Below are 27,156 nucleotides of genomic sequence, written 5' to 3' on the forward strand. Positions count from 1 at the left end.
AAGCAGTGGTATCAACGCAGAGTACTCTCGCTCTTGCTTTCGCAGGAAGACGCGATTTTCGAATCAGTTTATCTTTCTGAGCTGTTCTAGCACGTCGAGAAGATAAACATCTTATGAAATAAAAACTATAACTTTTATTTTACATTTTATTGGTTCGAAAATAATTTTAATGAATTGATGAGATTTTTCTAATTAGAATGACACCAAACATAACATAAATTGGATGAATTTTATTAAAAATGTAATTAAAATTTTAATTACTAACTAATGAACAATTATCCGATTTATGTCGTGTTTGGTGTCATTTTAATCGCTAAAATTTTATTAATCCATTAAAATTATTTTCAAACCGATAAAATGCAAATTAAAAGTTTTAGTTTTTATGTATAAGATGTTTTCAATCGTGATTATTGTAGATAAGGAAAGATTCCCGAAGCGAGAGCGAGAACGAATAAAGAACAAGCGAGATGACGTATCATCAAAGAGTTCCGAAGTCTCTCTCGCGAGGTTTTCACGTTACTGATTGTGAGTCGGATTCGATTCCCTCGCACTTTTTTTTATTATTTATGCAAATTAGAATATTTATTCATGTAAAACAAAATTAATTCAAAAATGCACTTTCAGAAAACAATTTTTTTAATGTACTCAGGAAACTGGATATAATTTTTATTTAACTTATAATCTGATTTTACACCTTATATTTAATATATTTAGTTTTTTATATATTGCCCAAAGTTTAACGTCATAAAATTTTGTCCTTCTCGAATTCCGTAGAACGCTACGCGCGAAAGGCGAAATCTCGTGCCTGCCGCCGCACGAGTCCACGAGACGCTCATCGTTGGTGAGATAAAGCCAGAGCGATGGATTGTTGGTCCTTGTCTGACTCATCTGTTTGGTTCTCAACTCGGTTCTTATCTGAATAGTTCGGATATGAACCATATCACGGATTCGAACCATTTACCACGTTTTTTACCGAGCGTAACGACGTAGTTTATGTCCACTTTCTCAGGGGGCGCGTCAGTACACGCGTCCGCTGAACCGCGGTGGCCGCCCTTAGGTTTCTCTCTGCTCTTATTATAGGTCTTGTGACGTCCCGTCTAAATTTTAAATTTATATTTTTAATACCCATTGCGCGCTATCTTTATTCCTGCATTCTATTAACAACTTTACTCTTAATTTTACCTTTTAGTTTTACCTTTAAACTGAACTATTTTGTTTTTCTTACATATTAATTAATTCCACTAGAATCTGGGGTCCACCATTCGCAGCCAATCACCGCCATCTAGTTTAATTGGCAATTACCATCTTAACACTAGCGATGCGACCAACCAAGCGTCGTCTAGGGACCCCAGAACGCGCGCTTAACCATTTAGGATCAAATAGAATGCATTATTATAGAATTATGCTTAATCACAAATCCTAACAATTATTATTAAAATATGTATATCTATATCTAATACTAATATTAAGATGAGTTTTATGATTAACATTTAAACGCGAAGAATCAGCAACTTTAAGCAATGCGATGTAATACAATGCGCCATTAAGATACTTTACCATATTTATAGAATCTTGAGTACGCTAATTCTCATACAATAATTATATGTTGATCCTTTGTCGAAATTCTTATTATTAATTATTCGAATAAACCCATGTAATAATGATTCTATAAGTATGATCAAGATAACGCTTATATCTTTTATTAGGAATTATATAATTATTCGTTCTTACTAGGCTTTAGTGTCGTAATTAATTAATTATATTATTAACATATAAAGAATTATATAGAAGTCTGTGAGAGTACCTTTAAGTATGATTAAGGATTGCGCCGTCTGAGATAACGAACAGCTTGCTCTCCACCTTGTTTAGGTTGCGAAGACCGATATCTAAATTACCGAGCCTCTGCTATCAGTATCATGCACCCGGACAGAAAACCATAAAGGAATTTTTAGCATTTTAGAATTTTTACTTGGCTACCTTAAATTATAAGACATGGTATAGGTATATATAGTAAATCAAAATTGTTCAATTTTAAAAGCAATAAGATAACTACCGCACCAAGAACAGCATTAACTCAGATCTTTTGCAAAATACTGTCAATTATAATTTTGTAAAAGAGTTTGAGATGTATAAAAAATATGTAATCACGAATCGGAACTTTATGCATTTTGCAAAAGTATCGCAAGGGTTTTCTGTCTGGGAATCGCTAAAAATCATATCTTAATTTTATTCTTCGTCGCTGTACCACCTCCTCCGAGAGATAAGCAGGATTCTTAGAAAAGCTTCGTCGGATCGAAGAATCGAGCGCGATTTGCCCACGGCCTGGACATGCCAAGGGGTATATAAACCGTGAATTTTGCACCCTGCAAACACTTCTATTCATTTCGTCAAGCTCATCGGACCGTATATTCGTTTTTGCCATATTAATTGTACTCAAACTAAGTCTGATTGTACCAGTCCATACCATTGGACATAGACATAAATTCTTAAATAAATAAGTTGAGTGCTTAAAATCAGTGTACGCGTTTACTTAACCATCCGCATCCCGAGACCGAGGTCCTGAAGGAGGAGCGACGGTTTAAACGCACACCAATCAACCAAGCATCATTCGGTAAGTTAGAAACTAAATAAATAATTATTATAACAGTTAACTATTAAATTAAACTATTCAAACGAACGCTCGGAGACGGAAACATTAATCATCTTACTAGAAATATCGGAATCTCATAACCATTTATCCCTGTGTATCTAATAAATTAGCGATCTACCTTTCCTTACATATCCCTAGACCTTTCCTTATATATCCCTAGATCCGTAAAAGTCCGTTCAAGCAGAGAGAAACATAATATTTTTGTATTTCGCATATAATCGGTTTAAAAATAATTCTAATAGATTAATGAGATTTTTGCGATTAAAATGACACCAAACACGACATAAATCGGATAATTTTTAATTAGATAGGTAATTAAAATTTGGATTACATATATATCATATAAAAATCATCCGATTTATGTCCGATGTCGTGATGTCTTTTTAATTCAGTAAAATTATATATATACAGGGTGTAACTAAACAAACGTATACGCAGCACACCATCAGGTGCAGGACAATAAACTAAATCAAAAACTCCTGAGCCATTTTTTTATCTGAGTTTTATTTTTTACGCTATAAATTGTTAAAGTTTGCCAATCAGCGCGTGGCTACAACGGAAGACAGCGTAGGCGCCGCCTACTGGGTGGGGAGCGCGGGATCGGAGAGTAGCGAGACAAAGTGGGGCGAAGCGAATGTAGCATGTCTCTGCTCTTTTTTGTACGTTTTGCGTATCTCTTAAAATTTGATTATTCTCGATACTCTCGGCAGTGTGGAATATTTAATTTTTCCATCCGGTTAGCTGTCTCCATATTTGTGTTTAGAAATACTTTTTCTTTGAAGAGAAAGGTCACATGAGTTGTAGTCCGGAGATCGAGCAGGCCACGTACTAGTACGGAATCCTTCCCATCCTTGAGGAAAATTTTTATCGAAGTAATGGTGGATGATACTTTTGAATAAGATTCATTGAAATTAATATTAAAAGTGGTTCCGATAATTGGACTTAAATATTCAATTTATTTTAACCGCAAAGTATGTTTTTATTTTTAACATATTTAACAAAAAAAAACTTTCTTGATGTATGAAAACATTATAATACATATGTATGTAGTAATGACTACTTTTATTAAAATTTTTAGTCTTGATGTATGAACATGATATAAAAATTAAGCCCTGAGAGTAGAATACAGTATTGAAACTGAGATAGCGATTTTCACAATTTCGATAGATTCTATTAAACTACGCAATAAAATAATAATTATAAACATTTTTATAATAATAAAATAAAAATAAATAATAATATAAATTATAATAAAATTAAACATATTTATAATAATAAAATAAAAAGTAAATAATAATATAAATATAATAATAAAATAAAAATAAAGATTTAAAAATAAATATTTAATTTATAATAAATATAAATTTATAATAAAAAATAAATTTATAATAAAAATAAATATTTTCATAATAAAAATAATTCTTATGTGTTAACAAAATAATTATTTAACTAAAATTAAAGAAATTGTTCGAAATGAGTTCCTCCCACTTCGATACATATTTCTGCTCTTTTTTGTACGTCTTGCGTAGCTTTTTGTATATGATGATTTTCAATTCTTTGAACAGTGTGGAACACCAATTCTTCCATTTCGTCTGCGGTTTTGATGTTATTTAGAAACACTTTTTCTTTAATCGCTCCCCAAAGATAAAAATCACATGGGTTGAAATCCGGAGATCGAGCAGGCCACGGAGTTATTGAACCTTTTCCAAACCATCATTATGGAAAATTTTCATTAAGATAACGGCGGATGATATCTTTGAATAAGATTCATTGATATTAATACTAAAAGTGATTCAATAGATAATTAGACTTAAATGCTAACTTCTAAGTGCAAAGTGTATGTTTTTACTTTTAACATATTTAATAAAATTTTCTTTATGAAAACAAATTATACACAATACACATGTATGTAATAAATACTGTTATTAAAATTTTTAGTGTTGATGAAGCACGATATAAAAATTAACCTTTAAGGATAGACTATAATATTGAATCTGAGATAGCAATCTTAACTAATTTTGATAGACTCTTCTAAACTGTATGCAATAAACATTTTTATAGTAAAAATTTCTTACGTGTAGAATGGGCAGGTGCGCCATCATGTATGAATATCATAGCTCGTCTATTTAATGCTACATCTTCCAAATTATTCTCTGCCGGCATTAATAAATCTGGCAGATCATTTCGCAAGAAATTGAGATATTCTTGAGCATTTAAACGTTCTGGTAGTATAAAAGGTCCAATCTAAGCTCAATTAATAATGTTATATTAATAATAGGAACAATATTAGTAACAAAACAGTAGTATAATTAATACTACTGTTTTGTTACTAATATTGTAATAAAACAGTAGTATAACGATTACAAATTAGAATTCTATAAAGAAAATGTTTATTGTATTGATTATAAATAAAATGATATGTTAAATCAAGAGAGACATTAAGGGCCAGTTTTTCAATAATAGTTTAAACTTATTGTTAGATCGAAGTTTAAACTTTGCGCAGAACACATGTGCACATAGTTTCAACTTCGATCTAATTTTAAACTATTATTGAATAACCGGCCTTAAGAGAGATATTAAAAAATAAGTTCCATTGAAAAAAAAAGATTAAAAAGGACTGAATAAAAATAGTTTTAATTCAATTAATTTAAATTTTAATTAAATTATAATCTTAAAATACTTACGATTTGATCTCCCAGCAATCCACACCAAACATTTACGGAATATCGGTATTGAAAAGAACATGACCTAGTGAGAAATAGATTTCCATGGCTCCAGTAATGATAATTGTGGGTATTAAACATTCCGTTTCTCGTAAATGTACATTCATTAATATACAAAATCCGACTTCCGTAATTATGTCTCAAATTCATTTGATTTAAATAATATTCAGCAAAATTCACACGAAATGGATAATCTCGTGGAAGTAAATGTTGTACTTTTGTATAGTGATACGGGTGCTGCTCATTTTCTTTAAGCACTCTATAAACATTCGTATGCAATATATCAAACTAACAAGCAATAGATCTTGTACTTAATGTGAGATCATTGCGAAAGACAGCCATAAAAGCATTTTCCATCACAAGATTGCGTATTTAACGTGGACGACCTCCGTTTCTATTATTCGGTAAAACATTACCAGTTTCTCGTAGTCGTCGAACAGCACCAGCTATTACATTTGGACTTGGATGATGTCGATTCGGATATAAATTAGCATATTGCACTGCGGCAGGTGCAGTCTGTTCTCCGTTTATAAAATACAAACGAATCATTTCGTAATAATCTTGTGCGTAATAAACGGGCATGATGAGGATTATTAAATGGTCTGTCACTTATAAAAAATCGTTCACTTATAAAACCATAACAATGAATAATTGAAATAATCAGAAGATTTTGTTTATAAGAACCTTCGCGCTTGTGCTTTGTTTTCATACATACAATACATAAAGATGAACATATTATACATGCATACGTATGAAAACAAAGCACTAGAAAAAATTCTTTATAAATAACAAAAATATTAAAGAAAGAAAAAATATAAATCTGATCTTTTTTTTTGAACATTTCAACTACTCGTTGTTACCTTTATAAGACTATTTAATAATCTCATGCTCGTTTATTATACATAAGATTATTGCGATATGATTCGTTTATATTTTACAACTGGAGAACAGGCTGCACCTGCGCGCTCTCTCTCTCTCTCTCTCTCTCTCTCTCTCTCTCTCTCTCTCTGCAGTAGAAAATGTTAATTTATATCCGAATTGACATCCAAATTTGAACGTAATAGTTGGTGCTGTTCGACCACTACGAGAAACTGGTAGCGTTTTACCGAATAATAGAGATGGAGGTACACAATCTTGTGATGGAAGATGCTTTATAATTGTCTTCCGCAATAATCCCACATTAAATACAAGATCTATTGCTCGTCAGTTTAGTATATCGTATATGAATGTTTACTGAATGCTTAAAGAAAATGAGCAGCATTCGTATTATTATACAAAAGTACAACATTTAGTTCCACGATATTATCAGCCTCGCGTGATTTTCGCTGAATATTATTTAAATCTAGTAAAAACCAAATTATAGAAGTCGGATTTTGTATGTCGATAAATGTACATTTACAAGAAACATTTTAGGAATGTTTAATATCCACATTCTCTTATCATTGTCATTACTGCAGCCATTTGGAAATCTATTTCTTACTCGAGAGAGATCTTTTCAACATCGAATTCCGTAAATATTTGGTATGGATTGCCGAGAAATCAAATCGTAAGTAGGTATTTTAAACTGAAATAAAATTAAAATTTAATTGTAATTTAAATTAATTAAATTAAAACTATTTTTATTGTTTCCTTTTTAATCATTTCTCTAATGTAACTTTTTTATTATCTTTCGTCTGTCTATTGATTTGAATTATTTTTTTATTTAATCAATGCAATAAACATTTTCTTTCTAGAAAAATAATGTGTAATCGTTATATTACTGTTTACTTTTATTACTAGTATTGTTCCTATTGAATTATTTTTCCTATTGATATAAACTTATTGACAGGACTTAGATCGAACTTTTTATATTATCACGCTTGAACTCTCAAAAGTAGTCTCGATTTCTTACAAAATGATCTGCCAGATTTGTTAGTTCCGGCAGAGAATAATTTAGAAGAGGTAACATTAAATAGATGAGCTACGATATTCATGCACGATGATGCACTTGCCCATTCTGCACCTAAGAATTATTATTATTATAAAAATATTTATTTTTAATATGTATAATATATCTTTACTCTTATTTTATTATTATTATATTTATATTATTATTTATTTATTTTTATTATTATAAAAATGTTTATAATTATTATTTTATTGCGTAGTTTAATAGAATCTATCGAAATTGTGAAAATCGCTATCTCAGTTTCAATACTGTATTCTACTCTCAGGGCTTAATTTTTATATCATGTTCACACATCAAGACTAAAAATTTTAATAAAAGTAGTCATTACTACATACATATGTATTATAATGTTTTCATACATCAAGAAAGTTTTTTTTTGTTAAATATGTTAAAAATAAAAACATACTTTGCGCTTAAAATAAATTGAATATTTAAGTCCAATTATCGGAACCACTTTTAATATTAATTTCAATGAATCTTATTCAAAAGTATCATCCACCATTACTTCGATAAAAATTTTCCTCAAGGATGGGAAGGATTCCGTACTAGTACGTGGCCTGCTCGATCTCCGGACTACAACTCATGTGACCTTTCTCTTCAAAGAAAAAGTATTTCTAAACACAAATATGGAGACAGCTAACCGGATGGAAAAATTAAATATTCCACACTGCCGAGAGTATCGAGAATAATCAAATTTTAAGAGCTACGCAAAACGTACAAAAAAGAGCAGAGACATGCTACATTCGCTTCGCCCCACTTTGTCTTGCTACTCTCCGATCCCGCGCTCCCCACCCAGTAGGCGGCGCTTACGCTGTAGCCACGCGCTGATTGGCAAACTTTAACAATTTATAGCGTAAAAAATAAAGCTCAGATAAAAAAATGGCTCAGGACTTTTTGATTTAGTTTGTTGTCCTGCACCTGATGGTGTGCTTCGTATACGTTTGTTTAGTTACACCCTGTATATAAAATTTTACTTTTACTACTTTAATTTTTTATATATAACATATACGAGGGCAGTTCGATAAGTCAGTGACTTTTACAAGATATGGCACTCAAATCGCAATCTAATTTTATTTCTGATATTTACCATCTTATTTAAGTATACACACCAAGTTTCAAGTAGATCTGTCAAATAGAAATTTTTTGATAGAGTTCTAAAGCGGATAAGTTTGTGTTTTTTGCTAAAATGGAAAAAAGTGAATTTCGTGTGCTAATAAAACATTACTTTTTGCGTGGAAAAACCATTAAGGAAACTGAAGAAAAGCTAAAAAAAGTATTATGGGGACTCTGCTCCGTCGCATGGAATGGTTCACAAGTGGTTCATTGAATTTCGTTGTGGTTTTTGGTCGATTGTGAGCAAGCGCGGCACCCATCTGGCCGACAGCTTCTTCATGCCCAAATATTTATGCAAGATATTAAAAACACGTTCGTTTGAGATGTTTACTATCTTGGCTATCTCGCGTATCTTCACTCGACGGTCGTCCAATACAATATCATGGATTTTATTGACTGTTTCTTCAGTTGTGACCTCATTCGGACGTTCCGGGCGCTCAGCATCATTCGTGCTTGTACAACCACAACGAAATTCAGTGAACCACTTGTGAACCATTCCATGCGACGGAGCAGAGTCCCCATAATACTTTTTTAGCTTTTCTTCAGTTTCCTTAATGGGTTTTCCACGCAAAAAGTAATGTTTTATTAGCACACGAAATTCACTTTTTTCCATTTTAGCAAAAAACACAAACTTATCCGCTTTAGAACGCTGTCAAAAAATTTCTATTTGACAGATCTACTTGAAACTTGGTGTGTATACTTAAATAAGATGGTAAATATCAGAAATAAAATTAGATTGCGGTTTGAGTGCCATATCTTGTAAAAGTCACTGATTTATCGAACTGCCCTCGTATTTATCCGCGTGCGTGTAGTATATGTATGTATGTAATCTTTATTTTCCCCCTTAGGGATTAAAGGCGCTTTTATAAGGAGCGTACCCAAACCTTTATATCCTCCAACTTTCCTTTCTCTCCTGGCCATATGCGAACTTACAATCCACAATTAGCAGCCTTTTCCCCCCTTTTCCCCATCTTCTTTTTTTCACTCCCTTTTTTCCTCCTCCTCTTTTCCTCTTCTGTTCTTCCTCTCCTTCCTTCATTCCTTGTCCTCTTTTCTCCTTTCCTCCTTTCTCCTTTCCTACCGGGCCTTTCTTCCATTTCTCTGTTCGTTCCGCCGCTTCCTTAAACTAACTTACATCTAACTTACAACTACTTACAATTCTTACATTTCTTTACGACTATCTTACGAACTATCTTACGTGACTACCCTATTCTAAACTATAGAGAGAGAGAGAGATCTGACCCTAATCTCCGCCGCCTCGACTTCCAGTTCCTTCATACATTCTCCTTCCATCCGTCCATACCCCTCCCGCCATCTACTTTCTCCCCATCCCTTCTTTAGATATGCCGGTACCCCTTCCTCTTTTATCTCCCCATAACATCTATTGTACCTTGAACCTCTAATCTTTTCCCATCTCTCCTCCCTTTGTAATTCTCTGTCCCGCTGCTCCCACCCTTCATACACCTCTTCCCCTCTCCCTCTCCCTTCCTCCATCTCCCTTATTCCTCTTTCCCTTTCCTTGAAGAATTTTTTCCTTTCCTCCTCCCAACCCGATAACTCTCTACCTTCCCTCACCCTCTTTTTCATCTCCTCCAGGCATTTCTTCGCCAGCTTTCCGCCTCTCCCCTCCTCTATCTTCCTTTCGAACCACACCGCCCTTTTCCCTGCTTCCATCCTAAATTTATATTTCCCAATCTCCTCCCTCACCATGTACCCCGGCGTACACCAGTCAACTCTTAATGTCCATCTGATCCACCTATCTTGCATCGTCTCTACTTCCTTTCTTTCTTTCCAACTCCATATTTCCGCTCCATACTCCATCACCGTTCCTACTAGCCTCTCACATAACCAAATTCTTCTCTCCCAATCTCCCGCAAACCTCCTTTTTCCTATCCCCCATACCTGTCTAATGATTGCCCCTGCCTTCCTAACCCTCTCCCTCACATGTGCCTCCTGATCCCCGTTTCTCTGCAACCTATACCCTAAATATGTAAACTCTTTCACCTCTTCTACCTCTTTCCCTTTCCATCTCCACTTCACCTTCCTCATCCTACCACCTCCTCTTTTGAACCTCATCACCTTTGTTTTACCCACATTAATCTCCAGATTTTTCCCATCCAAGTACCCCTCCAGCTTCCCCATCATATGCTTCATCCCTTCCTCATCCTCCGCGAGCAAAATCCGCATACGCCAAACAATATACCTTCTCTTCTCCCAACTTTACTCCCCCCATCCTCCCCTTCTTAGCATCTCCTCCACGTCTGCCACCACCAAGTTAAACAGATATGGACTCATCGGACATCCCTGCCTTACCCCCTTGCCGTCCAAAAACTCTCCCCTTGCCTCTCGCCTACTCTTACTCTACTCTTCGTTTCCTTAAAGCTCTCTTCTATCCTCACCCTCAGCCCTTCCCTAACCCCTCTCTCTCTCATCGCTTCCCCCAGTACCTCCCTGTCCACCGAATCAAAAGCCGCCTTCAGGTCCACAAAGCTTGCAACCATCCTTCCCCCCTTTCTTCCTACCTGCCTGTTCACTAAATAGTTCACCACATAAATATTGTCTACAACCCCCATCCCCTTTCTAAAACCTGTTTGGCTCGGTGGGATCATTTCTACTCTCTCTATCTCTTCCTTTAACCTCTCCGTCAAAACTCCGATGTATACTTTGTACAGTGTTGGCATTAGCGTCCCCTCTATAATCCTCCACCCTGTCTCCCGCCTCTTTTTTTCTCAACGGCACTATTATCCCTTCCTTCCACTGTTCCGGCCATCCCTCCCCCTTCCATACTCTATTGCAAAACTTTCTCACCCACTCTTCTGCCCTATCCCCCCCAAATTTCCACGCTTCGTTCGGCACGCCATCCCCCCCGCCGCTTTTCCCGTCTTTAATCTCTCCAAAATTTTCTTTATCTCATTCCTTTCTATCTCCTGCTCCCCATCCTCTGTCCTCTTACCTCTCCCCCCTTCAGCACTCTACCTTCCACCTCTCCCAGTAACATCATAAAATACTTTTTCCATTCCTTCAACTCTATCCCTTCATTTACTCCCTTCCATCTTTTCCTCTCCCTGTTCACTATCCTCCAAACTTCCCCCTTCGTCCTTGCATCTTGTGCAATCCATCTTTCATTTTCCTCTTCCCTTTTCCCCTGCACAGCAATTTTTACTCCGCCCTAATTTTCCTGTACCCTCCTCCTCCCCCACCTTTCTTTCTCCAATCTCTTAAAACCTTCCTCGCCTCTTTCCTTTTTGCTTCGCACTCCTTGTCCCACCAGCCTCTCCTTAACCTACCTCCACTTTCCCTTGCCCCCTCCCACAGCTCCTCTCCTATCTGTCTCACCTTCCTCTCTAATTCTTCCTCTAGGCATCCATCCTCTCCCCCCTCCCAGACTATCCTTTCCCTTATCCTTTCTCCTCCCCTTACCGTCCATTCCCCCCTCCCTTCCACTCCTCTCCGCTTCCTCCCTCTTTTCCCCCCACTCTTCCTTTCTAATGACACTATTATCGGATGGTGATCTGACTCTATACAGTCTCCTACTTCCAATCTTATCACCCTGTCTCTCACTTTCTCCTTACATATAGCATAATCAATTACCGATTCTCCTCTTCCCCCTGTATACGTGAACTCCCCTTCTTCATCTCCTTCCACACTCCCATTTAAAATTCACCATCCCACTTTCTCTATCCCCTCTATTAATCTCCTCCCCTCTCCATTTATCTTTCTATCCTTCGACATTCTTTCTACTTCCGCGTCCTCTCCTTCCCTTCCTATCCCTCCCCCCGTGCCCGTCTTCGCATTGAAGTCCCCTCTTATCAACTTCCACCTATCGTCTCTCTGCTCCTCCAATCAAACCCTTATCACTTCTAACTTTCTCTCTATATCCCCTTTCGCATATACCCCAACAATTCTCCATTTCTCCTCTCCTATCCCTACCTCGACCATCATCACTCCTTCCTCCTCCCCTTCCTCTCCCCCCTTTGCCATCCCCATTTCCTCTCTAACACCGATAATAATCCCCCCCATCGGCCTCCCCTTCTTACTCTTCCTTCTCGCCAGCTGTTTCTCCTATCTGTATCCCTTTGGCAGACTCCTCTTTACCTTGTTCCAACTTTTTCCATCCACCCATGTCTCCACCATTACTACCACATCCCACTTTTTAACCTCCTTCCAAAAATTTTCCCCCTTATTCTTAACTCCTGCCACATTCCAGAAACCCACCTTCCATCTTTTCTCTTCTTCTCTCCACTCCCCCCTCCTTCCTTTTCTAATTTCCTCTTCCTCTCCTCTCCCTCGATCTTTTCTCTCCTTTACTCTTTCCTCCCCTCTTTTTCCCCTCCCCCCTCTCTACATTTCCTTATTCCTTTTCCCTCTTCCGGTGGGGACCGGAACTGGAAGAAGAGGTCTTCCCCCTTCTCTTCAATCACCTCTCTTACCTCTCCCTTCCAGTTCTTAAGCCTATCTTCCCCTTCATCCCATATCCACCAGCATTCATTAATTCTAATTTTCCCATATCCCACACTCTATTCCCCTTCCTCCTTTCCACGTCTGCAATCTTCCTCAACTTCCATTTCATCTTCCTCTCTTCCCACGTTAGGTCATCCTCAGTCATCCTCAATCCTTTCCGCCTTCCCTCTTAACCCTTTCTTCCTCTCCATTATCTGTCTCTTCTGCTCTCTGTTTCCTAACCTTATCACCAGTAGACCTTCGTCTCCACCTTCCCCCTTTCCTTTCCTCTCACTTTTCTAATCCACTCAATCTCTGCTTTCACTCCGATCTCCTCTAACACTTTCTCCACGTTTTTCTTCGTCTCCCGTGCCACCCCCTCCAACCTACGTATGACAATATTATTTCTCCTCTCCTCCCTCTCCTTCAATTCCATCTTCCTACCTAATCCTATCATCTTGACTACCATTGTCTCCTCTAATCCCCTATTCTCCTCCTTCCTCTTTTCCCTCACTACTATTCTTCCCCCTTCTACTCCCTTTCCTTTTGAATTTTCCATCTTTGTTACCCTCCTTTCTAGATCTTGCATCCTTTTCCCCATCTCTTCTTTTTCCCTTTTCCACTCTCTTTCCCTTTGCCACACTTCCAGCCTCAGCTTCCCCATCTCCTCACTAAGCCTCTTCGATAATCTTTCTTCCATCCCTCTAATCAAGCTGCCTAAATCTTCTTCTTTACCCTCCTCCAGTAATCTCTCCGTTTTTTACATCTCTTCAGCTCCCCCTCTTCACTGTCCTTTCCGTCCTCTCCTAGCACATCCCTTTTTCTCTTAAAAAAATCCTCCATGCACTCCGTGCTTCCTCTCCTTTCCTTCCCTAGCTCCTCTATCTTCTTTGGCCTCCCTGCCTTTTTCTTACCCGCCTCCACCACTTCTCCCCCCTCACCTACCGTCTTCACATCCTCTACTTCCATTACCGTCTCTACTTTCTTCTTATCCCCTATCTCTTTTCCGCGGCCTGCTTTCTCTAACCCCGCGCTATCTTCTCTGTTCTGTGCCCGTGCTCTACCGTTCCGTCCCACTCACAAGTAACACTACCCAACTGTCAGAAACCGATTCGCCTGAAACTGTGCAGAGTGTCAGTGTTGGCCAAAACATGTAACTTATGACTGTTTATAGCGGCCCAAATTCATTTTTTTTTTTTTTAGTAGTCTTAAAATATTCCGGGGGTTCATGTTGCCATCATGGCCATGAAAGAAATATCATGTGATGAGAATATCTATGTTTATAAAGCTATGATGTAACCCTTTTTATTATTTTATTATAAGAAACTGTTGATAAGTCTCGCTGTATCAATCAAATTTGTCAAATCAGACACTAAAGAACAATCCTAATGATGTAACAGGTAAGTTCTTCGTGTTCATGCAAACAGATCCAATACATAAAACTCGAGAATCAATTGGTTCTATATTAGTTAAAAGTTAATGATCTACAATTAAAAAATAATGACATGACTTCATGGGATTATGGGCTCATCGCTTACGGATTAATGGATCATAAGTTGGTAAGAATAAATAACTTATTTAACTTATTTAGGTAATTTACTGAAATTTTGAACTGAAGAGTTTTTGATTCATCAATTGATGGTTCGAGGGTTTATAGTCTATAGTTCTAGATTTAGGGTTTATAATTTATGGGCTTAGGGCTTTTTGAGTTGAGAATTTGTTATAAATAATTGTTCAAATGAATTTGGGCCGCTATAAACAGTCATAAGTTACATGTTTTGACCAACACTGACTCTCTGCACAGTTTCAGGCGAATCGGTTTCTAACAGTTGGGTAGTGTTACTTGTCAGACGACTCTGTCTTCTCCACTATCTATGCTGTATGCCTTCGCACCGATCGCCGTTCGCACCTCCCGTCTACACTCTCTACTCTTTCTGCATCCTCTCCACTTCGTGTCGCCCTACTACCTAACCTGCTCTACTCTTCTTCCTCCTATCCTGACCTAACCGCCACTTCTCACCGCCCTCCCTATCCCTCTTTCACTCCACCTCTGCTCTCTTGCCACCCACACACACCTCTCTTACTCTTCTCTCACTCCAACCACTTCTCTTCCGCAAAAAACTAACCACACGCTCTCGCTCCTGTCACACACTATCATTCCGGAACCGGAAGCCTCGCGCGTAGTATATATATATATATATATATTGTTAAAATGAAAAATATCGCATAAAAATATAAAATATATATATATTTTAATTAATTTATATATACACAAAATGTATTTTTTATCTATAATTTATGAATATAAAATGTGTAGATACATATGCGTTAAACAATGATTTTAGATTTTAATCGAAAAGTGGATGTAGCACGGACATGAACCAATTGGTTGTTTTACCATAGGATCGAAAGTGGATGTGGCCATGTAGTTCCAAGCGGCCGTAAAATGGATGTACGTGACACTAGTGTATTGCAGAGAAAAAGCGTCGTACGAAAAACGACGGCGTGGCGCCTCTCATTTTTCTCTCTGGGGCTCAATTCTGTACACGTTCACCGACAGTCGTCGGTGTCGTTAACAGCGTCAAGCGACACGTATCGATAAAAGCGATTCTGTACGCGTCGTAACGATGAACACGTTTCGACGATCGTCGGTCATGACCGACAATGTCGGTAGGGACCATAGACGTATGAATATATCTGGACGGAGCCTTCTGGCGCGGGGGGTGAAGATTTTAGGGGAGGAGGGGGCCGCCATATTGTCTGGCGACATTAGTGCTGCTCCATAGGTATAGAACAGTGTCATTGAATTATTTTATTGTGCGAAATTAATTTATTACACGAAAATATTAAAAAATGCCGCTTTGTGTTGCAATCGGCTGTTACAATAAAAGTTATCGCAAAGCTAATGATAAAAATCTAGTCTTTCTTTCCCCGAATCCAATAACACAATTCTTTTTCATCAACCAACTGAGCTGCAGTGATATATTTTTGTTATTTATATGAAGAACCGTAATTCTCATGATTCAGATTTTTTTAAACGAATTAAGAACACTTTTAGCTATAAAGTGGTCTCGTGGTATTACATATATATGATCAATATTGTTATAATAAAGTTGATTTTAATGTTTATGAGTGTAATTCATATATATATATATATATATATATATATGTATAAAATATATTTAGGTATAAAGTTATATTTAGGTATAAAGTATTTTCAATAATTTTTCAAAAATTTTAATAAATTATTTTATATAATTATGACTTTATAGCTTAAAATGTTTTAATACGTTTCAAAAAAGCCAAAATATGAGGATTATGGTTCTCCATACAAACAATAAAAATATATCATATTTTGCATCATTTATATTAAAAGATATAAACTTTTAATATAAACAGAAAATTATTTTCAATTGCGCACAATTGTTGAATTAATGTTCTATTCTATAAAAGTCTGTTCTCATGCAATAGAAGTAGAAATAAAATATCATGATATGTCACATTTCAAAGAGAGCGCCAAAATGTCGCCAAAGAAGATGGCCGATCCCCCGCCGCGCCAGTCTCGGTCCCCTCGCCCTAAAACTAACTTTACGCTCCGTCCAGATATATTCATACGTCCATGGTAGGGACCGACAACTTTTATCAAGGTACCCCGGGTAGGACGAAAACGTTATACCGACAACTTTTTAGTTGTCGACGACAATGACATTATTAGTATCTTTTACGAATAACGCATAGAATATATATAAAATATATGTATAACAGAAGTGATTAACAAAAATTAAAAAGAAAATTACTTACATAAATTGGCTGAAAAAATAAAAAGCAGCGTGTCGAGAGCAAACTTGCCAAGTATAATATATATAGCGATGACTGATGACACATTAACAATAAGCCAAAATATAAAGGATATGAAATTAATAAAAAATAAACAAATAGAGACAAAGTTACATTTTTTCTGTTTTTTAATTTATTTTTTATTTGTTTATCGATATTTCATTGTTTATAGATACTGAAAATGGTTCAATGAAAGGATCGAAACGTTTATTAATCTTATTTGCCTTTCTCAATTTAATATTTAAATTGATCAAATAATGGAGTATTCTATATTTTATATTTTATTCTATTTTATATTCTGTAATATATTTTATATTTTTTATATTTTATATCTAATATTTTTACATATATATATTTATATTAATTAAATATTTATATTAATTATTCATATTCAGAGCCTTATTTATATTCTAATATACATTATATTATTATTGATTTTTATTTACCATCTTATAAATATAAACATATATTTTAGCATTAAAATAAAAATGGCACAAGAATTTCTCGCTTGGGAGTTATTATTATTACAACACAGAGCGAGAAATGCGGAACATCGTGTAGAAAGAAGAGAATGGCGAAAATAATCATGATCCGTTTGATATGTCAAATGACATGTTTATTATTAACTTATACTTTTTTATATATATAAAAAATAATCATATAACAATAATATAAAATTATATAATATATAAAATTCTGTATAAACTATATGTATAATTATAAATAATTTTATATGATTTATTATATAATTATATAATGTAGATATATATATATATATATTATATATTTATATAACATAATTATAGGACTTCCGTTTCCGGTTGCGTGATAGAAGGTTGGAGTGCTGTCAGAGAGTGTGTTTTTTGAGTGGTTATTAGAGGTAGGAGGAGGAGAAGAGATGAGAGAGAGTGAGTCAGTGAGAGTCTGGAGTGAGTGCATGCCGGGGGATTGCAGGCGAGTTGGTAGAGAAGGGAAAAGAGCGGTGAGAAGAGAGTAAAGTGGTGCAGGTGGAGTGAGTCAGCAATTAGGGAGATAGGTGAGAACAGGTGTAGAGAGATTGGAGCAGGTGTAGTAGGTATAGGGAAAGAGAAAAAGGTAGGTGGCGCGAGAAAAGTCACTAGAAAAGTCACTAGACATAGAGTAAGAGAAGTATAGAAGGGAAATGGATGAGGTGCAAAGAATAAAGAATGTTGAGAAGAGGGAGAGAAGGGGTAGCACGGGGACGCCGGAAGAGGTTTTAAAAAGGAAAAGGGATGAATTAGAGGATATAGGATTGAGAAAAGAGATGGAGGAGAAAGGGGACATACAGTGGTTATTTAGGAAAAGTAAAAAGGTGATAAGATCGCCAGAGACAGGAAGGAGAGAGGAGGCAGAAGTGATGGGGGAGAGCATAAGAGAGATGGGGAGGGAATGGAAGGAGGAAATAATCAGAGAGATGAGAGAGATAAGAAGAGAAATTAAAGAGGAGATTAAGGAGGGAATAAGAGGACAGGAAGAAATAAGAGAGGAGATAAGGGAGCTGAAGAAAGAAATGGAGGAGAAGGAGAGAAGGTGGGGGAGAGAGAAGGAGGGGTTGGAGGGGAGGATTTTAGAATTAGGGATGAAAGTGGAGGAATTGGAGCTGAGGAAGAGGGGGAGAGGAGGGGGGAGAGGAGGGGGGAGAGGAGGGGGGAGGGAAAGGGAGAGGAGATGGGTGAGATGAAAGGTAGGATTAATATGATGGAATGGAGGTGGGAGAGGAAGGAAAGGGAGGAAAGGAGAGGGAACATTATAGTAAAAGGTATAAAGGGTGGGGAAGGAGGAGTAAAAGGGGAAGTGGAGAGAATATTAAAAGAGATAGGGGTAGAGGGGCCGGTGGGGGGGGTGAGGAAAATAGGGGAAGGAAGAAGAGATGGGATTAGTATGGCGTTGGTAAGGGTAGGAGATATGGAGGTTAAGAGGGAAATAATGGAGAAGAAAAGAAGATTGAGGGGGAGAGAGGAGAGGATTGAGGAAGATCTTACGTGGAAGGAAAGAAGGATGATGTGGAGATTAGGAGAGATCGCTAGGGGGGAAGAAAGAGAGGGAGGGAGGGCGTGGGTACGATATGGAAGAATATGGATGAGGGGTAAGTGGTGGAGGTGGGATGAGGTGAGAGAGGAGCTGAAGGAGGAAGGGGGAGAAGAAGGGAAGGGGGTAGAAAGGTGGGGAGGGGACGAGGGGGAAAGGGAGGTTGAAATAGGGCAGGAGGCAAAAAAGGAAGGGAAAGAATGAGTAGGAGAAGGAAGATGGAAAGGGGAAAAGGTAGAGAGAGAGGGGTAGGGAGAGATGGAGAGGTGGGGAGAGTAGGGGAAGAAAGTAAGAGCGAAGAAGAGGGAAGGGAGGAAGGATGGAAAGTGGCATTCTGGAATGTAGCGGGGCTAAAGAATAAGGATGCGGAATTCTGGGAAGCGATAAGGGAATGGGACGTAATGTTCTTGTTAGAAACATGGGTAGATGAAAAAGGGTGGGAGAAGATAAGAGGGAGGTTACCTGTGGGATTTAAGTGGGAGGTGCAATATGCGAGGAAGAAAAATAGGAAAGGAAGGGCAATGGGGGGAATAGTAGTAGGGGTAAGAAAAGGGTTAGGAATAGAAGAAAAGGGTGGGGCGGATAAGGAAGGAATGATGGAGGTGATGATAAGGAAAAAGGGGGAGAGATGGAGATTGGTGGGTGTGTACGTAAATGGGGATTTAGAAGAGAAATTAGGAGAGATGAGTGAGTGGACGGAGGAGGAGGGAGGTGGGATTAGAACGATAATAGGGGGGATTTTAATGCTAGAACAGGAGAATTGGGGGGAAGGGTAAGGTTAGGGGAGGAGGGAGAAGAGGAGGGAAAGGAAAGAAGGTCGAAGGATGCAAAGGTGAATGGGGAAGGGAAATTGTTAGTGAGAAGATTAGAGGAGATAGGGTGGGCAATTGTGAATGGAGGGGTAGCAGGAGATGAGGAGGGGAGCTGGACGTACATGGGGCCGAATGGGAGATCAGTCATTGATTATGTGATTGTGAAGGAGGAGGTGAGGGAGGAAATTATGAGGGTAGAGATAGGAGATAGGATAGACTCGGACCACATGCCGGTAGTGGTAAGGATCAGAGGGGAAAGAGGAGGATTGGAGAAGAAGGTAAAAAAGAGGGAAAAGAGGTGGAACTGGTCGGGAGAGGGGAAGAAGGAATTCAGGGAGAGGTTAGGAGTGATAGGGGAGAGGCAGGGAGATGAACAAGAAGAGAGAGGGGTAGAGGTGGAGTGGGGGAGGATGGAAAGAAAAATACAGGAAGTGCTAAGTAAGGGAAATGGGGGGAAAGTAGGGAGGAGAGAAGAAAAAGGGGAGGGTGGTTTGATGAGGAGTGCAGAAAAGATAAGGGGGAGGTGGCAAAGGAGTTGAAAAGATGGAAGAGAAAAGGGGGGGAGGGAAAGGAATATAAGAGAAGAAAGAAGGAGTACAAGGGATTATGTAGGAAGAAGAAAGAGGAGGAGAATGAAGAATGGACTAGGAGGGCAGTGGAAGCGAGGACGGAGGGGCAGGTATGGGAGGTAATTAGGAAAGAGAGGAGAAGGGGGAAAGGAGGGGGGGAGAAGGGATTGAGATGGAAGAATGGAACAGTTATTTTAGGGATTTATTAGGGGGGGGTGGAGTCAAGAGTGGTGTTGGGAGGAAGCAGGAGGATAAGGGAGAAGGTGGAAGATCAGGAAGATCAGATAGAGAGGGGAGAAATTAGGAGGGCGATAGGAAGAATAAAAGATGGGAAGGCGGTGGGGGTGGATGGAATACCAGGAGAAGTGTGGAAATATGGCGGAGAGGGGCTAGAAGAGTGGGTGTGGGAATTATGTAATAGGATATGGAAGGGGGAAGGGTGGATTAGAGAATGGTGTGAGGGGTTGGTGATACCAATTTTGAAAAGAGGAGAGGGAAGGGAGGTCTCAGATTACAGGGGAGTAACACTGGCGCCGTCGTTATACAAAGTGTATGCGACGGTGTTAGCAGAGAGGCTGAGGGGCGAAGTGGAGGAAGGAGGGATGGTGCCACCGAATCAAACGGGGTTCAGGAAAGGGATGGGGACAGTAGATAATATTTACGTTTTAAACTATTTGATAAATAGACAGATAAGCAGGAAAGGAAGACAAATGGTACTATTTTTTGTGGACCTGAGGGCGGCGTTTGATTCGGTGGACAGGGTGAAATTAATAGCGGCTTTGAGAGGGAGGGGGGTGAAGGAAGGGATGGTAAGGAGATGTGAGGAGTTAGTAGGGGAGATAGGATTCAGGGTTAGAATAGGGGAAGAGAGGGGAGAAAAGTTCTGGACAGGGAGGAGAGTGAGGCAGGGGTGTCCTCTGAGTCCGCTGCTGTTTAATATGATGATGGCGGACTTGGAGGAGGAGATGAGGAAAGGAAGATGGGGAGGAGTGAGGTTGGGAGAGGATAGGATATACACGCTAGCGTACGCGGATGATGTGGTGATGATGGCAGAGGATGAGGGGGGAATGAGGTGTATGATGGAAAGATTAGGTAGATATTTGGAGGGGAAGGGGTTGGAGTTGAATGAGAGCAAGTCGAAGGTGATGAGGTGCAGGAAGGGGGGAGGGAGGCTGAAGAAAGCTAGTTGGTATTGGAAGAGAAAGAAGTTGGAGGAGGTAAAGGAGTACAAGTATTTAGGCTATGTAGTACAAAGGAATGGGGGGCAGGATGGACAGGTGTGGGAGAGGAGGAGGAGGGGGGCAGCAGTATTGGGGCAAGTATGGGGGATAGGAAAGAGGTGATTTGGGGGTAATTGGGGGAGGAGAATATGGCTTTTCGATGCGTTAGTGTGGACGATTTTAGGGTATGGGGTTGAGATATGGGGGTGGAAGGAGAGAGAGGGATTGGAAAGGGTGCAGGAAAGATATATGAGATGGTTGTTAGGAGCGGATTGGGGAACGCCGGGGTATATGATAAGGGAGGAGCTCCAAAGGGAAAAGTTAAGATCAAGGATGGGAAGAAGAGCGTGGGGATATGAGAAGAGGTTGGAGGAGGGTAAGGGAGGGGGGTTGGCGAGAATATGTTTAGAGGAAATTAAGGAGAGGGCTAAAAAGGGAGGGGAAATGTCAGAGTGGGAGAAAGAAAGAAAGGAGTTTTTTGAGGGTAAAGGGATGAATTTAAGGGAGGTGGAGGAAAGAAGGGAAAGAGGGGAATTTAGATGGGAGGAGGTTGAGGAATGGGAAAAGAAAGGACAGAGGGAGGAGAGAGGGGAAAAGATAGAGAATTCGGTATATAATAAATGGTACAAGCAGGTAAAGGGGGAGGGAGTACCGAAGTATCTGAGGAAAGGATGGACGGAAGGAAGGTGGCAGAAGATGGCGAAGTACAGATTGGGGAATGGGATGAGGGGAAACAGATATTGGGAGAAGGAGGAGGAAAGGAGGTGTAGGATATGTGGGGGAGGGGTGGAGACATGGGAACATGTATGGGAGGAATGTATGGAATGGGGAAGGGGGGAAAGCTGGCAGGAAATGGTGAGGGTACTGGGGGAGGAAGGGGAAGGGGAAGTGTGGGTAAGACTGTTGGAGGAAGCGAGAGGGGACGGGGAAGGCGGTGAGGGGAGAGGGGGAGAGTGAGAGAGTGAGAGAGAGAGAGAGAGAGAGAGGGAGAGAGAGAGAGAGAGAGAAAGTGGAGGAGGGAAGGCGGAAGTAGCCGGAAGCGGAGGTCCAACATTAGAGTAAGCTAGTAATAAGATTGCGTAAGATAGGAGGGGGAGGATGAGAGTGTGTGTGGAGGGGTAGTTAGAGCGTAAAGAGAGAGATGAAAGAGAGGTAAATTGTGCGAAGAGATAGGGCGAGAGTAATGGCGGAGTTGCGTGGCGTTTTGTTTTTTTGTATATTGTATAGGCTAAGTCATAGGTTAAGGATAGATTATAAGTGGAAGTAAAGATTGTGTAAAGGTTTGGGACCGCTCCTTAAGTGAAAAAGCGCCTTGTAATCCTCAAGTGGGGCAGCAATAAACGTTTCTAATCTTATATAACATAATTATATAATAAATCATATGAAATTATATAGGATATACAATAGGAGTCAGGAAACATTAATATATAATTATAGTCATATATAATATACATATAGCTTATATACATAGAATTTTATATTTTTATATAATTTTATATTGTTATACATATATATATGATTATATATATAAAATTTTTTAACGGGAACTATTAATTCTTGGTACAATAATAATACTTAAATCTAAACGTAAATTTTATAATAATTATAACATTTACATTTTGTAAATCTTTTACGAGTCTAAAATATATATACATATATGATTACACGTGTGTAATTAACGTGGCGCGAAAAACGACAGAGCTGTTCTTTATTTGTAAACCTTTTAGGACCATTCTACAATTCGCAATGCTATTGGCTGAAAACTCTCTTTTATCTATGATTGTACTTTACGATAAAGTCGTACCGACGACTGTCGCTTGCAACGATGGATGTCGTTACGACCATTGTATAGAATAGGTTCAATCCGTCTGTGTCGGTAGTGCAAGCGACAAACGTCGCTAACTTACCGAACCGACAGTTGTCGATACGCGTGTACAGAATTGAGCCCCTGTAGCGGGATTCTGTAACTCTTTACCGACTACAATCGGTATCGTTAGCTACCGACAATTGTCGCTTGCGCGACCGACGATCGTAATTGTAGGTGATTCTGTAACGTGGCCTTAACGATTATAATCGATGCAAAATTCGTTACAGATGCATCGAAATAATTCGATATATGTGCAACGTTGTCAGATTTTAAGCAGTTAAAATCTAGTCACTTTTGAGGGAATTTATGAACGCCTTAGCATTGTGGTAACTCTGGGTTGAGTTATCGTTAGTGGGAAGCGAGAGAGAATAGCCGCTGTCGAGTGTGTCTCGCGGAAAAGAATAAAATTCTCGCTGTCGAGCAAGACTGTTGTAAATAAATATAGTGTATATAGTGGTTGTATTATATGTTTATAATAAGTCCATCATCCTTACATCTTTCCGGAAAATATCGAACGATTTTTCTTTTGGAAAGAATATTTAGCTTTGCTTTCTCGCTTAATCTCTTACAGATTAGTTTGTGATTTTTAATTTTAACAAAGTGCAAACACAAACAACTTCATCAATTGGAAAATGTCACATATCTATAAGTATGTATTTTGATAAATATAAAATATATACAATATACAAATTACATATGATAAAATTTAATGAGAGACTTTTATTTCACAGCAAAAAAACAAGAACTGCAAGGGCATCACATTTACAGTTAACAAAAATGATAGATTATTTTTATTTAAACAAGGGTCTCGCGGAAGGAAAATTTAATGCTCTACATGGAAGAGAAGAAGCTCAGAAAAAGTGGACAGAATTAGCAAATGAATTGAATTCCTTTCAAGGAGCGACAAAAACGGTTGAACAGTGGCAAGTGGTATGAATATATGCATGCACATATATTTAAATATGTTCTAAAATATATCTAATAGTATAATTCCTATAATATATTTAATAATATAAAATATTTATATAACATACCTAATAATATATATGTTAACATTATATTATGTAACATTTACTGGGAATATTTCTAATTCTTATTCTAATTAATATTAGTACTTATGCACAAAATCTTCTGTATAACATGTGGGTTTATTTATATGTTTAAGGTTTGGAGGGACTTTAAAAGTCGCACTTCAATAAAAGCAAAAGATTTGCGGAAGGCAAAGGGGTTAACGGGCAATAAAGCTATCATGCAACCTGAACTGACTGAACTTGAGCTACGTGTGATTGGAATAATAGGAGCTGAGTATGTCGAAGGAAGTAAATATTGCGCAGAAAGTATCCCTGATGAGGAGGTAATGTTTATAAACTTTTAAAGTCACGATATTTGTCGCAACATATTCTTTCGATGGAAGCAGTATTTTTACAAATGTACTTATTATCCGTGTATATAGAATTTGCTGGAAGAACTTGAACAAGGAAATACTTCAGTTTTGTCAGAGACTCCACAAATAATAAGTGTTTGCACAGATACCCCAAACGAAATTTCTCAAGATTCGCAGTATTTAAATGGTAAGAAATAATAATAATAATAATAAGTAAATTCCAGATAAATTAAATTATAAATAGATTCTATAAATTGATAAGTTGTAATACATATTCTTATGCATATATAATGCATAAGATACATACTCTTTTGTTTGCAGCTAATTCCGAAGATAACAATGACAATGATTTAATTTTCTATGAGGATTCTTCACTAGAACATAATGAAAATATAAATGAAAATAGAAATTCTGATGCTACACAGATTCTCGCTAATTGCGAATCGAGAAAGGCTCCAAAGACTGCTATTCCATCTTTTAGGACAAGAAAAACCCCGTACCCATTTCCAACATCAAAGCCTGCAGAAGAATCAAGTAGTTCTTCACAAAACATTAATGCGCCCACTTCATCGAGAAAATGTAAAGCTAAAATCTTACTCTAGATTATAATTTTTAAAATTGTTTTTCAAAATTTTTATATATTTAAATTTATGTTTATGTTTTTGTTTGTTTTTTTTATATTTATATTTTTGATTTTTCAATTATTTGTAGTTAATCGAGTTACATCGTCCGAAAAATTATATTCCTCAAGGGAGAACTTACAGTCCATTGCTCAGAAGCAGGCCGATGCTGCGTTTGTAAGTAACTCTTCAATTGGCGTAAAATATATGATTTTTTAAAAACAAATTATGTAGATAATTCATAAAATATATTCGAATGTTTGCAGATACATGCTGAATCTGCCAAAGTTCAAGCAGAGGCATCTAGAATGCATGCGCTTGCAATGACTGAAATTGCACATGCCATACTAAAGTTGGCAGATACTGCTGCTGTACAAGCTGTTAATGATAGTGAACGGATAAGAGTTTTTGAGAAACTTACAATAATGATGAAAAACCTATTGCCTACTTATCTCAACGAATAATCTCTGTGATGTCATAGTTCCTAGAGAATTCGATGAAGTACTGCGAGTACTTCTTTGCCAAATGTGATCCGTCCTATATTTTTATAATAATGACAAATTAATATATAGTATCTATAATAGTGATCTTTATTTAATAATTATAATTATAATTTTGTTTTATTTTTAGTTTTATTTTATAATTTTGTGTTGTACTACTTGGATCAAATGCAATATAAGTTAATATTAAGTTACGCGCAAGAAGAATATGTTAAATATTACCAAAGATGTTCAAAACTGTGAAGTATTACCAAATAAATGTATGCTAATTCTAAATATACTTTTAAACTGAGTAAAATTGTTTGGCAATTATTTGTTAATTTTGGGGGATCAAGTGATTTTTTAAATATTTTTTTATATTGCAACTATATATGGTGTAACGCTATTCAACACAATTTGTGTGTCAATCTTATTACATATGATTAACTGAATCAGGAGTACAAAATATAAAAACTTTTAGCACTTTGTGTGTATCGCTTGTTTATTCAATCTTTACAAAAAATACTGTGTATATTTACACCTAAATATATCTGTATATTTACACCTATAATATATACAAGAAAAGAATATTGAATATATTTAGACAATACATTTTTTAAATAAATATAGAAGTTAAGAAAACGAAAACAAATTGCTTTTTATCACAATAAAATGGAATGAAAATGATCTGATGTATAAGATAATTAATTTTAAATTTACATTTATACATTGTACAATTTCATCTACCAAATCTTTCTGCTATTAAACGATCTTGGATGCGACGTGCGATAGCAAGAGGTCTACGATCATTATTATCCGGATTATTAATATCATGAGCCTCACCACAATTTTCGTACATATGTGCATCATCAAATTCATCGAACAGATCATCATCAAGTATGCCGTGAGCAATCCGCATATTATGGAGGACTGCGCAAGCATTGACAATTCTTCCAGCAAAGCCAGGCTCATATTGCAAGACCCTATGTCGAGAAAGACATCTCCAGGTAGACTTCATTACACCAAAAAGACGTTCGACACAATTTCTTGCGCTACATAACATTTCGTTATATGCGAAACGTGGAGTTCCTTGCGGCTCTCGGGGCAAAGGAGTTAATAGCCATGGCTCCAATGGATAACCTGAATCACCTATATAAACAAAATATTTAAAGCTCTTTAATACAATTTAGATTCAATACAAGGAATTTAAGAATTCATGTACTGAAACGAACGATGTGTAAAATACATGATGTATTATGTGCCATAAATCGACAATAAAAACTTTTTACAGTAATTTCTAACATAAAAAATTAAGATAATAATTACCAATGAGATATGTTCGTCGTTCACCACGATTGTATGCGCGTTCCATAACTCGTCGTGCAGCAGAAGCACTCCATATATATGCATCGTGCCGTGCTCCGGGATATCTTGCATTAACATTT

General features: G+C 37.4%; 1 protein-coding gene across 1 annotated transcript; it reads left to right on the top strand.

Annotated features, from left to right (window-relative positions):
• The first annotated feature begins 23,679 nt into the window (after positions 1 to 23,679).
• Positions 23,680 to 25,696, top strand: LOC145936305 (uncharacterized). Its single transcript, XM_083038392.1, has 7 exons — positions 23,680 to 23,877; positions 23,960 to 24,158; positions 24,394 to 24,582; positions 24,682 to 24,799; positions 24,934 to 25,191; positions 25,324 to 25,409; positions 25,499 to 25,696. The coding sequence occupies exons 1-7, from the start codon at positions 23,861 to 23,863 to the stop codon at positions 25,694 to 25,696; spliced, it is 1,065 nt and encodes a 354-aa protein (XP_082894518.1). The 5' UTR covers positions 23,680 to 23,860.
• The last annotated feature ends 1,460 nt before the right edge of the window (positions 25,697 to 27,156 follow it).

Source organism: Prenolepis imparis, unplaced genomic scaffold (genome assembly GCF_030444845.1).
Source record: "Prenolepis imparis isolate NDT839.2.m4 unplaced genomic scaffold, iyPreImpa1.0 SCAF_5, whole genome shotgun sequence".
Lineage (NCBI taxonomy): Eukaryota > Metazoa > Arthropoda > Insecta > Hymenoptera > Formicidae > Prenolepis > Prenolepis imparis.

Coding starts and splice junctions, on each gene's coding strand:
- LOC145936305 (XM_083038392.1), top strand. Junction 24,583..24,681: donor AAAGTATCCCTGATGAGGAG/GTAATGTTTATA, acceptor CCGTGTATATAG/AATTTGCTGGAAGAACTTGA. Junction 25,192..25,323: donor GCCCACTTCATCGAGAAAAT/GTAAAGCTAAAA, acceptor AATTATTTGTAG/TTAATCGAGTTACATCGTCC.